This window comes from Gossypium raimondii, chromosome 10 (assembly GCF_025698545.1).
Source record: "Gossypium raimondii isolate GPD5lz chromosome 10, ASM2569854v1, whole genome shotgun sequence".
NCBI lineage: Eukaryota > Viridiplantae > Streptophyta > Magnoliopsida > Malvales > Malvaceae > Gossypium > Gossypium raimondii.
This window is the reverse complement of record NC_068574.1, coordinates 51,999,454-52,012,141: the sequence shown is the minus strand read 5'-3', so window position 1 is coordinate 52,012,141 and position 12,688 is coordinate 51,999,454. Positions and strand designations below refer to the sequence as shown.

Here is a 12,688-nt window from a genome sequence, read left to right as displayed (position 1 = left end):
TTATTTATTATCATTACTTATTATTTTGGACCCATATTATTATCATGACTTATTATTTGATTTAAAATAATACAATGTCAAGGTTGAGGACTGTTTAAGTTGATTGTTAGATTGATTGCAGCATATCTCCTTTGCTGCCCTCATAGCAATTGAAAGAAGTTATGTTTTGGGTTCATGCAGAAGACTTGAGAAATTAGTCGGTAGGGATGGAGTCAATAAATTAATGTTGGGAATGGAATGGGAGCTATTGGTCAACATACTATTAATTGAGGACGTCGGTCATGATAGAATTTTGTATGATTTTTTTTTTCTACCCCTCGTGTGTAGAAAAGTCACATTTAAGTACCCCTTCCGTTCATATTCTGCTGCTCACTCCAGGATTGAAATTGAGCACTTAAAAAGAGAGAGGAGATGAATAATGAGGATTTGTATTTTTCTCACTATCTTTACTGTAATGGTATATTATATATGTTGGTATCTCATTAAAAAGAACTTATAAATAATTATAAAAGTAAATTTAGACAAGTCTTTCTTTTTCTTTTTCTTTTAACATTCTTATTACATAAACTTTTTATAAATAAAAGAATAATATGTTTCACTGCACTCAAACTTATATCTTTTTGCATCAATAATAATACCTATTACTTGAATTAAGAGTAAACAAATAACATCTAAATAACAAAATTAATATAAACTGAAAATTCATTAAATATAAAAAACCCTAATTAATAATATTTGAAGGAAAAACCTAATAAATAACTATTCATACAAAGTATAATATAAAAAGCATAAACGTCAGAGTGATTGGAACAGCTCTGACATTCTTGTATAAATAGGCAATGCCTTTGATCACAATTCACAAAAAATCCTTAACTTCAAATATCAAAGCCATGCCTTCTTTCTCAATACCATTCAAACTCATCTTCTTCTTCCTCTTCTTTGCATCTTCCCATGCTTTCTCTTCTAAAACCATACCCTCCAGGGAAGCTGAAGCTCTTCTAAAATGGAAAGCTAGCCTCCCCAGAAACACCCAAACTTTGCTCTCTTCTTTGTGGGGCGGAAGCAACCATTGCAATTGGACTGGAATCACTTGCAACAATGCTGGCAGCATCACAAAAGTGATCCTAGGAGAATTTGAATTGAAATTGAGAGGTACGCTTCACAATCTCAACTTCTTTTACTTCCCCAACTTGATTTGGCTTCAGCTTCGAAACAACTCACTGTATGGGTCCATTCCTTCAAACATCGGGAACCTTTCCAACCTCAACTTCCTTGACTTGTCATACAATAATTTCTCTGGGAATATCCCCTTAGAAATTGGCTTATTGAAAAGTCTTTCTTTGATCTCCTTAGGAGACAATTCACTCAGTGGTTCCATTCCACGAGAAATAGGAAAGCTGAGTACAATTTCATACATTTATTTCACGAGAAACAATCTAACTGGTCCCATTCCAATCGAAATTTTGAACCTTACGAAGCTTCACGACCTGGACTTGTCACAAAATAATATCTCTGGAAGTATTCCTTCTGATATAGGAAGGTTGAGTTCACTTTCTATTCTTTTCCTTAACCAAAACCATCTCACTGGTACAATACCTATTTCTATTGGAGACTTGCAGAATTTATCCCAATTTGTCCTCGTTGACAATAGGCTCAATGGTTCCATACCTAAAGAGATCGGAATGGTTACATCCCTTCGGCTGCTTGATCTTTCAAACAATCACCTAACTGGTCCTATCCCAACATGTATAGGAAACTTAAGCAACATGAAATGGCTCTATCTGTGGAGTAATAATCTCTCTGGTTCTATCCCCAATGAGATAGGAATGCTCAAATCGCTTTTAGCGTTTCAGTTAGCGTACAATAATCTCACTGGTGTCATCCCTCATTCCATAGGAAACTTGACTAACTTGGATAATCTTGTGCTTAATTTTAATGGGCTTTCTGGTTCTATCCCCAGTGAGATAGGGATGCTCAAATCTCTTTTCGACTTGCAGTTATCGGACAATAATCTCACTGGTCTCATCCCTGATTCCATAGGAAACTTGACTAACTTGGGCAATCTTGTGCTTCATTTTAATGGGCTTTCTGGTTCAATCCCAACTTCCATGGGAAACTTAAACAAGTTGTCGATACTGGAGATTTGTGAAAATAGTTTATCAGGCCTTGTTCCTCAAACTCTGAACAATCTTACTCATTTAAGAATATTAGACTTATCCCACAACCATCTTAGAGGTTCATTACCTGAGAACGTGTGCCTTGGGGGATTGCTCACTCGTATCGCAGCTATCAAAAATAATTTGACCGGTTTGATTCCATCAAGCTTGAGAAACTGTACAAGCTTATACAGAGTTAGGCTTGAAGGGAACCACTTAACAGGAAATATATCAGAAGCCTTTGGTATATATCCAAATTTGAATTTTATTTCATTAAGCAACAACAACATTTTCGGTGAACTTTCTTCAAATTGGGGACAATGCCATAATCTAACAAGCCTAAAGATCACCAACAATAACATTTCTGGAAAGATTCCATTCCAATTGGGACAGGCAACCCAATTACAAGAACTTGATCTCTCTTCGAATCATTTAAATGGTGAGCTTCCTAAGGAACTAGGGAAGTTGACAATGTTGAGCCGTCTTTATCTAAGTGATAACCAATTTTCTGGCAAAATTCCACTAGAGATTGGACTTCTTTCAAAACTAGAACAACTTGACTTGGCATTAAACAATTTAAGTGGGCCTATTCCGGATGATCTTGGAAATTGCTTCAAATTATTCAACTTGAATTTGAGCAAGAACAACCTCGAAGAGAGCATTCCATCTTCAATAAGCTACATTAATGCTCTTCAAAGCCTAGATTTGAGTCAGAATTCACTTATTGGAGGTATCCCACAACAGTTTGGAAAATTACAGTCCTTGGAAGTATTGAACCTTTCTCACAATATGCTTAATGGTTCCATCCCGGAAGCTTTTAATAATTTGCGTGGTTTAAGATTTGTGAACATATCTTTCAATCAATTTGAAGGTCCTATTCCAAATCTTAAGGCTTTTCATGAGGCTTCGTTTGATGCCTTGAGAAACAATAAAGGCCTATGTGGTAATGCCACTGGACTAATGGCTTGTGTTCCTTCTTTTCTGGCCAACCATGGTCATGGAAAAAGGACCAAAGTCATCATATCAGTTATGCTTCCACTCTTTGGCGGTCTACTTTTGCTATTTTTATTGGTTGGAAGTTTCTTTACTTTCTACAAAAAAACTCAAACCAAAGAATCAGAGCCAAGGGAGGAGCAACAAGGAGATATTTTTACTGTATTGGGATTTAATGGAAGAGTACTCCATGACAACATTATCGAAGCCACTGAAGATTTTAGCTCCGACTATTGCATTGGTTCAGGAGGATATGGAAGTGTCTATAAAGCTGCATTACCAACTGGTCAGGTGGTTGCTGTGAAGAAACTTTACCGATCTGAAGACAACATACACATCAACAACTTGAAAGCCTTTGAAAGCGAGGTTATGGCTTTATTAGAAATAAGGCACCGTAACATTGTGCAGATGTATGGTTTTTGTTCACATCCAAAGCATTCTTTTCTGGTTTATGAGCTCGCGGAAAGGGGAAGTTTGAGAATGGTGTTAAGCAACAATGAACAGGCTAAGGAGCTGGACTGGAAGAAGAGGGTAAATGTTGTTAAAGGATTGGCTAATGCTTTGTCTTATATGCATCATGGTCATTCACAACCTATAGTTCATCGAGACATATCTAGCAACAATGTTCTCTTGGATTTGGACTATGAAGCTCGTGTCTCTGATTTTGGCACTGCTAGGATTTTAAAGCCTGACTCCTCCAATTGGACTTCACTTGCGGGTACCTACGGGTATATAGCTCCAGGTATTAACTAATTCTTTTTCCTAAAAATGCTTTGAACATGTTCTCTATTTGATTAGAACTGTTCATTTCTTGCATGTTGTTAAATAAACAAAGTTCAAATAGCATATGCTAACTAGTAAAATCTTTTATACAGAGTTGGCTTATACAATGAGAGTAGATGAGAAGTGTGATGTCTACAGTTTTGGGGTGCTAACAATGGAAGTTTGTATGGGGAGGCATGCTGGTGATCTTATATCGTATTTTTCATCACTGGAGTCGACATCGTCATTGATGTCAAATGACCAGCAGGTTTTACTGAAAGATACGATAGACCAACGTCTTTCACCACCAGTAGGGCAATCTGCCAAAGACTTGGTCTCTACTATGAAGATAGCAGTGACATGCTTGAATGGCAATCCCCAACTTCGGCCAACCATGCAGCAAGTTTCTCAAGCCCTTGGTCGTCAATCCCTTCCTTTACCGAGCCCTTTCAACAGCATACAATTGGAAGAAGTGTTGGGAGAGGTAGTCTGCAATGGGTAAGTAAGGTGATACGATGCCAAACATATTTGTAGGTAAGGTATGTAAATTGGCTTTATATAAACTCTTTTTCTTCCAATTATCTCTTATTTCGCAGCTTTGTTGAGAATGAGATGCTTAAACACTGAAATTGGATGTAGAGAATGAAGTGTGTTGGGAGGGTAGCAGGGTTGCAAGTATTTTCCTTACGTCACAGCGTGGAATTCACACCTTAAATTATCATGATGTGTTTTTTTTGCATCCTATTGTATCTTGTTTGTTAAGTTATCCTTTGTACCCAATTTCAGTTCAGTATATAATATTTAATGTTTTGTAATTGGATTGTAACGATGTTTGGATTAAAATCGAGGGAAAGTGGGAAGGGTGTATTGACAAAACTTGATGATCATTTGGGAATAAAATTTCTTCTCTTTTTTGATCCCTTTTCCTCATTACTGCATTGGCCTGTTAATTTTTTAAAATTTAAAACTACTATAACTCATCTTCATATAATTTAATTTTGCCCAATCGTATATTATTAGATTGGTGGTTGAAATAAAAGGTAGTAATTATCACTTAAATTATAACCATGCAAATACACCACACAAATTTTTCTTCATTACAAATTACAAAAGAATTTTTCCTCTCACAAATATTTTTTAGGATGTAAATTTAATCTTGGAATTAAATTACAATTTATATTATTTTATTAAAAGTTTATCGATAGCAATCTATTCAAGCGCAGATTATTTATTGAAACCCTTAGTCCAACTTCATACTTGGGAGGATTTAAATAAAAAATTTATTAAGTGAGTTAGAAAAATTAGACTCATGTTCGAGCATTAATATTTAAAGTTTAAACCTAATCTCTCCTATCAGTTTTAAGTTCAGAATATGTTGCTTTTATTCTTATTTTATGTATGGGTAAACTATACAATTACTCACCCAATATTATCAGTGTGTTTCTGTTTTTAACATTGAACTATAAAACTTTCAATTTCATCATTTACGTTATCATTCATTTCGCTTTTAGGCGCCACCGATTAAGTAGTTAAGGAAAATAATGGAGTGGCCCTTTTCACTAGGTATAACAACATATTGAGTTCTCAATATTTATACATTCTATTAAATTAACCCTAATTCTAAATAGTTCGGTAAAAATAAAGTTAAATAATTGCAATGTCAAACTATAAAATGGTATCTAAATATTAATTAGGTAAAAAATCTTGAATAATTGTGATATTTAATACAAATCGAGCATTAACTTATTTTAATTTTTCTAAATGTTAATTTTGATAGTCAAGATTATTTCAAAATTAAAAAATACTTGTTAAAAGTATGTCCCACTAGTACAAGCTAGGTTTACTTTAAACATGTCTATTTTATATAAATATGGCCCCTATAAACATTTCTAGCTTCGCCCCTACACATCCTCCATTATTGAGGTTTTGCTTGGTAGGAAAGTTGAAAATTTGAAAGAAAATGTAATTTTCTTTCTACTCATTACTTGGTAGAGTCAAAAAATGACAGGGAAGAAAATAAACATTTTCAAAAATGCATAATTTTGTACTAACATACATCTCTCTCATTCTCTCTCTTCTTATAATTCCAATTTGGAGTGATTTATTTTTATACATTAAGATAAAAAATATTATCTCTCCAATTTTCTTTTTTACCAAGAATTCTTAAATTTGTTTTCCACTTTTTCATTCATTCTTTTTTCTCCTTCCACTTTTCTGTTCAACCAAGAACCTCCTTCATCCAATTCTTCTCCACCTTTATTTCTTGGCTCTCGCAATCTCTTAGGGTATGAAAGACCGCTCATTACTTGATAAGAAGAGAACAGTTGGATTCATTGCTAAAGTTGGCTTTCATAGTCCCCACTTTCATATATAATAATCAGTCAATTTTCATATTTATTTTCTATTATCATATATATTATACACAATGTTGATATTTCATTAAAAACTTTTAAAGTTAATTAGAAAAAAAATGATTAAGTGTTAACTTAATTAACACCATTATTATTCTTGTCGAAACCGTTTTTTGAAAACAAAAATTTTTAGTTTCGACTTAAAAAACAAAACTGGAGTTGCCACCGATCCTTTATTAAGGTGTTATTGGCCCACCTTAAAAAATAATTTTGGTCTGCGAAATTTGAGAAAACAGGTTCGAATCGCCATTTACGAGGAAGGATTAGCACCCTCGTAACGCCCAAAATTGGTACCAAATTGATTTTTTTTTACTGTCTTGGTGTCGAAAATTTGAAAAGATTTTAAAAGGAAACTTTTTATTTCATGAACGAATTAAAATAATAAGACATTCTTATTTCAAAGAAATAAAACACCACACCCAGTGAGTTAGGGCACAATGTTTTTAAATCTTCAAAATACTCGAATATTGCCTTTTGCTTTTGAAAATTCTTATTTCGAGAAGAAAATGTCATGACCAGTAAGTTAGGACCCAACATTTTGAATTCCCGAGAATAAGCTTTTATTTAAAATTTGCGAATTTATTGCAAAACAAATACTTGGCTTTCTAAATTTATCGAAAAATAATCGCAATCCAGTAAGTTAGGACACAATCTTTCCCGAGAATCATGAATGCCAAATATTTTGGAAATTTGTAAAAATATGATGATTTTAATGCTTCGATAAAACCAAAATATATTTCCCGAAAGGCATGATAAAAGTTAATGTATAATATGAAGCAAACTTTAATTTAAGACCAATATGAATAAATATTTACAAATATATATATAAGTACAACATACAAATAAATTTGCAAACAAAAAGAAGGAATGAAATACATCAAACCAAAAAACTAATAAAAAAATGCATGTTTATAAATATGAAAATAGTAAAAAAAAGGTATGCATATAAAAATAAAATGCATAGGTATATATGTGAAATAAAAAGTATGTGAAAATTAAAAACTATAAAAAAATGCGAATGCATGTACTTATAAAGTTTAATATAGATATATATATATATATATATATATATTAAATATGCATATATACTATGTAGAATGTGCGTACGTATATATATATAGAAAATATAGTAATAGTAATAATAAATAATAATAATAATATAATAATAATAATAATAGAAAATCGTGGTAAAGAATGATTAAAATGGCAAAAAAAAAACTTAATTTGAACTTAAAAAGAAAAATAATGGGTAAATTCCGAGCAAATTAAAAAGAACCACATTGAATGCGCGTACAAACGTGGGGGACCAAAAGGGGAATTATCCTCATCCAAACGTCAAGCAATGGGGACTAAATTGAAACAAACATAAAATATGCGGCCCAATTTTTAAAATAATGAAATAGGACTTAATTTAAACACGTTGTAAGAGGGAGGGACTGATTGCACAAATTCCCCATTTGGCCGGAACGTGCGGATCCTCCCCTCCGGGTCGGGTCACCGCGGGGGTCTAGGCCTGGGCAAAACGGCGCCGTTTTGATCTGCTTATTTAAACTAAATTTTAACAAAAAAAAACATTTATAACTAAAAAAAACAAAAAAAACCCTCAATTCTTTTTCTTTTTCTCTGTTAGGGTTTCAAAACCCCAACCCCAAATGCCGCCGCCAGTCCCTCGATCACCACCGCGAGTTTCAGCGAGCACGACGCCTCACTCCAGCTCCGATTTGGCAGATCGACGCAGGTGAACACCCCTTTTCCTTTTCCTTTCGTTTAGTTTTAAAATAAAGAACAAAAAGAAAAAGAAAAATCCCCGAAAATACCTTCAAAAATTCTTTTTCCTTTTGATTTAGTATTTTTCCAATACAATCTTTTTTCTCCTCCATTGAATACCGATTGAAATCGGCCTTATATAGCCGAGTAAACCCCACAAAAAATGACGAAAGAATTATTTTTCCTTATTTTCTACGTTTACTCTCGTTTAAGTCCGCTTTTGCCGCAGGTATGAAGGTTGTTGAGGGGTGCCGCGCACGTGGAGGCGCAACTCTTGCGAAAGAGGCCTCTAGCTCCGAGTTGTACGCCGATTGGGACTGCTGGAGGCAGGGGCTGCTGCTAGGGTTTCCCAACCCATCCATTTTCCATTAGTCTTGGGCCTGGATTAGGAATTAGCTATTGGGCCCGTTTATTGGGCTTGTATTTTTTGTTTGGGTTTATTTGTTAATAGGCCAGACCAAAATTGGTATTACAATTCTCATAATTAGAAAGATGTGATTTGTGTACTTAAATATGAAATTTTCTCCTATTTAAAAGTTGGAGAAATAATAAGTAGTCGTAAAAGTAAAAACATGTTGACGTCATGTTTACAACTTGCATTTTTCCCACTAACGAGACTGATTGAAACATCTCTATTCTTTGTTTGCCAACATTCTCTCTATTCTTCAAAGTTAGGCTTGATGGAAACAATTTTTGGATTTTTTTGGATGAAGATAGAAATTACATGCTTGAATGGCAATCCCCAACTTTGGCCAACCATGCAACAAGTTGTTGAGGCCCTAGTCGTCAATCCCTTCCATTGTCAAACCCTTTCTCGACCATAAATTTTAAGGAACTATTGGAAGATGTAGTCTCCAATGGCTAAGTACGGTGCTACAATTTGGGTCATATTTCAAGGTAAGGTATGTATATTTGTTTTCTATCTCTCTTTCTTCCATTTATCTCTTATTTCTCAACTTCATTTTTAAAATGTATAAGCATTTGTTATGAATTAGCTGTGAATAAAGCTCTAGTTAATCACCCAATTTGTATTTCAAGATTTCCTATGAATAAATTCAGTTGGGGAATATTAGCAACTACAGAGTAGTTGCAAAATATTGAAGATGAGGATTAGTTGAATTATAGTTAGCTTAGCTGGTTATGATTCTGTTGCAATTAGTATTCTGTTACAAGTAGTTACAATCTGTTAAGCATCTGTTGAACTGTTATCTTAGTGTATAAAACAGATCTGATGTATGGATCATGATATGAATAAATCCTATATTTCTTTGATTTTCTAGTATGGTATCAGATGCTCGGCGGTTCCTCCATTAATGGAGTCTGGCATTGGCTCTCCTGGTTTTGCGGCTGTCCAATCGTTTACTCCAATGGCATTTGCTTCTCTGAAAGTTACTACTCTCAATAATGATAGTAACTTTCTGGCCTGGAAGTAGCATATGTTGCTTGCGCTTAAGACCCATCGTCTTCTGCCTTTCGTTGAGAAAACAATTGCTGTTCTACCAAAGTTGATTATTGGGGAGGATGGTGTTTTTCTTGAAAATTCGGCATTCGCACAGTATGAGAAGCAAGATTCAACTCTTTTGGTATGGTTGCTTTCCATCGTGAGTTGGGCGTTGCAGAATCAATTGATTGGGAGCCCATCCTCTGCGGCTAAGCTGTGGGAGGCTTTGACACAGGTTCTTGGGACTCAGACCACCACCAAAGTGATGAGGTCTCGATCTTTGCTTCATTTTAAGAAAAAAACTCTTTCCATGTCAGTGTATCTTACAGAGATTAAGCACTTGTGTGATTTTTTGGTTGGTTGTGGCCACCATATATCTCTGGCAGAACAACAATCGACCATCCTCAATGGCCTAGCTCCTAAGTTTGATCATGTTGTGTTGATTATTATAACCAGTTGAGTTTCGTTTGATCTCCATGATATTACCATGGCTCGTCTTGATGCTGAGGCTCGACAACAGGTGCATTTTTCGTCGTTCTTTACTAATGTTGCTGAAGCTACCAAGATTGCTTCATCAGATCTTCCGTCGTAATTTGGTCTACCACCACCAGAAGTGTTTCAGTCTCAACGATTGACTGGTACGTTTCGTGGTCGTGGTCGTGGGCAGTTTGGTGGTGGCAGTCACATGCAATGTCAGATTTGTGGTAAACTAGATCATGTAGCCTGTCGGTGTTTTTATCGGTATGATGTTGATGGTGATGAGCTGTCTAATTCAGGAGCTCACTCTAATTTTGGTGCTGGTCATACGCCTTCCTTTGTGACTGGATCGGGTGCGTCCGCTTACATGTGTTTTACTCCTGGAATGGCTCCACCCTCGTACTCTGGGCTTTCGTCTCATTTTGGGCCACAATTCACTTCAGGGTCTGCTAGTTACATTTATTCTGGGACTCAATTTGGGGTTAGTTCTTGGCCTAATTCAATATCTACTCCAGCCATGAATGTTGGTCTTGCTACTGTTGTCTCTACTACTCAGGCTACACCATCTGTTGTTGCTGATCCTATTTGGTACCCTGATAGTGGTGTCACAACTCATATCACTCACGATTCTACTTAGTTCAATAGTTCACAGTCGTATTAGGGTTCAGGTAATGTGGTTATCCAAATGGTTCTTCAGTTACTATTTCACGAATTGGTGACTCAATTCTTACCACTAAGTCTACTTCATTGCTACTTAATGATCTTCTTTTTGTCCTTGATATTCATAAAAATCTCCTATTAGTTTCTAAAATTGCCAAGGATAATCATGTGTTCTTTGAGTTCTTTCCTGATCGGTGTTTTGTAAAGGATATGAAGACGCAATATGTTCTACTTCACGAGGTTGAGGTCAATGACTTGTACCAATTCTTTGTTGTTCGTTCGTTTGATGGCATCTCCCCTGCTTCTATTTCAGCTTTGACTACGATTCAATCTGTTGCTGGTTTGCCGTCTTTATCTAATACTCTCACGGGTTTTGATCAATGGCATTAGCGATTAGAACACCCATTTGCTGCTATTCTCAATCAAGTTCTTGTTTCTTGTAATGTTTCTGTTTCTAGAAATAAGAATAGTCCTTTGTGAAATGCGTGTATGTTAGGCAAGCGCCATAAACTACCATTTTCATCTTCTCTAACTCAGTATACTGCTCCTTTAGAGTTAGATTTTGCAGATTTATGGGGACCTACCCCTTGTTATTCGGTTGGTCATCAATATTATGTTGCTTTCGTTGATGCGTATTCCAGACACATTTGGGTGTATTTTGTTGTGTAGTTAATCGAAACCTAATTAACTACATAAATATTTACGATTTCAATTTACGGGAACGGAGTCTCGAGAATCACTTTTTTCCTTTTTAAATAATTAACCATCGAAACGTTAAAATTTCTTAACAAAACTTTAATACCACCTTAATGACACTCCGTAAATATTTATAAAAAATATTTATGGCTCAATTTATCAAAGCAAGGTCTCGATACATTATTTTCTAAAACCACTTGAACTTAATAAATCACTTATATAACATAAATTATCAAATCAAAAACCTTTTTAAAAATCACATTTGCCTCGTAAATCTTAAGCAATGATATTTACAAACTTACTCGTCGGATTTGGTAGCCCCAAAACCACTAAAAAATGAGTTGTTATAAGAGCCATCAAGAAGATCAAAGAAAACACTCGAAGAAAGCCATCGGAATCAACTTGGAAGTGAATCTCCTTCAAGATCGAAGATCTCCGTTTAATTTCTTTTGAAGTTTAATTGAGTTTCTTTTTATCTTATGGTTATTTTAACTTTGAGATGTTTATATTCAGGATTATGAACTAAATTCCCTAGATACCTAGGGAAGATGAAACCTATGATGAATCTTATTATTTGATTTCTGTTTACGCGATAAATATTTGATTCTTGTTCTCAATTATGTATGTTTATTTATTGTTTTAATATTTCTAGAATATTAATTCAAGTTTAATGTGCTTATTTCAGTGGAGCAAAAGTCCTTATTTAAGAGTAGATCTAGAATAATTGAGTGGAGTTGCATGCAATCCTAGAAATAGGACAACATAAATCTACCGAATTAGAGTCAAATCTAATAGGGGAATCCATAGATAGAGTTAATGCGACAATAGGGGTTTTAATTAGAAAGAGATTTCAATTAATCAACCTAGAGTTAGTTGTTCTTACTCTCGAAAGAGATATTAACATAATTTAAAGATTTATACGGATCAAGTAACAAGTGAATAAATCGTTTAGTTCAGATTCATAATAATAGGTGAAGTTTAGGTTGATTATTTCCTGGGTATTGTCTATCTCATTGGTTATCTTCGATTATTTTCCTATTTTATTCTTTGTTGCGTTCTTAGTTAGATTAGTTTAGTAGCTTTAGATTAAAAACAATCACTCCAATTTATTGGCTAAATAATAAAAAGACAATAACTACTAGTACTTTTAGTCCTCGTGGATACAATATTCCCTACTCACCATAGCTATACTATTGTTCAATAAGTGCGCTTGCCTTTGTCATATTTATAGTTAATTTAGTGACCATCAATTCAATTGTAGCATTTATTGATCAAGCATGTGAAATAAACTTGGCCAAAAGCTTGGTTGAAGCTTCGATGGAGTT

General features: G+C 34.5%; 1 protein-coding gene across 3 annotated transcripts; it reads left to right on the top strand.

The window, feature by feature from the left end:
• The first annotated feature begins 876 nt into the window (after nucleotides 1-876).
• On the top strand, nucleotides 877-4,811 carry LOC105777741 (MDIS1-interacting receptor like kinase 2). Of its 3 annotated transcripts, none has more exons than XM_052621790.1 (3): nucleotides 877-3,891; nucleotides 4,025-4,409; nucleotides 4,508-4,811. In XM_052621790.1, exons 1-3 carry the CDS (start codon nucleotides 891-893, stop codon nucleotides 4,536-4,538), a joined length of 3,417 nt encoding a protein of 1,138 aa, XP_052477750.1. In that variant the 5' UTR covers nucleotides 877-890; the 3' UTR covers nucleotides 4,539-4,811. The 3 variants fall into 3 exon arrangements, with proteins under 3 accessions (XP_052477750.1, XP_012456596.2, XP_012456595.2); XM_012601142.2 differs by having other exon boundaries at nucleotides 4,025-4,445; nucleotides 4,551-4,811; XM_012601141.2 differs by having other exon boundaries at nucleotides 4,025-4,450; nucleotides 4,551-4,811.
• The last annotated feature ends 7,877 nt before the right edge of the window (nucleotides 4,812-12,688 follow it).

Excerpts from the sequence above, each read along its gene's own strand:
- LOC105777741 (XM_052621790.1), top strand. The coding sequence starts at position 891 with ATGCCTTCTTTCTCAATACCATTCAAACTCATCTTCTTCTTCCTCTTC. Across the intron at positions 3,892-4,024 it reads CTACGGGTATATAGCTCCAG|AGTTGGCTTATACAATGAGA; the intron begins GTATTAACTAAT and ends TCTTTTATACAG. Across the intron at positions 4,410-4,507 it reads GGAGAGGTAGTCTGCAATGG|CTTTGTTGAGAATGAGATGC; the intron begins GTAAGTAAGGTG and ends CTTATTTCGCAG.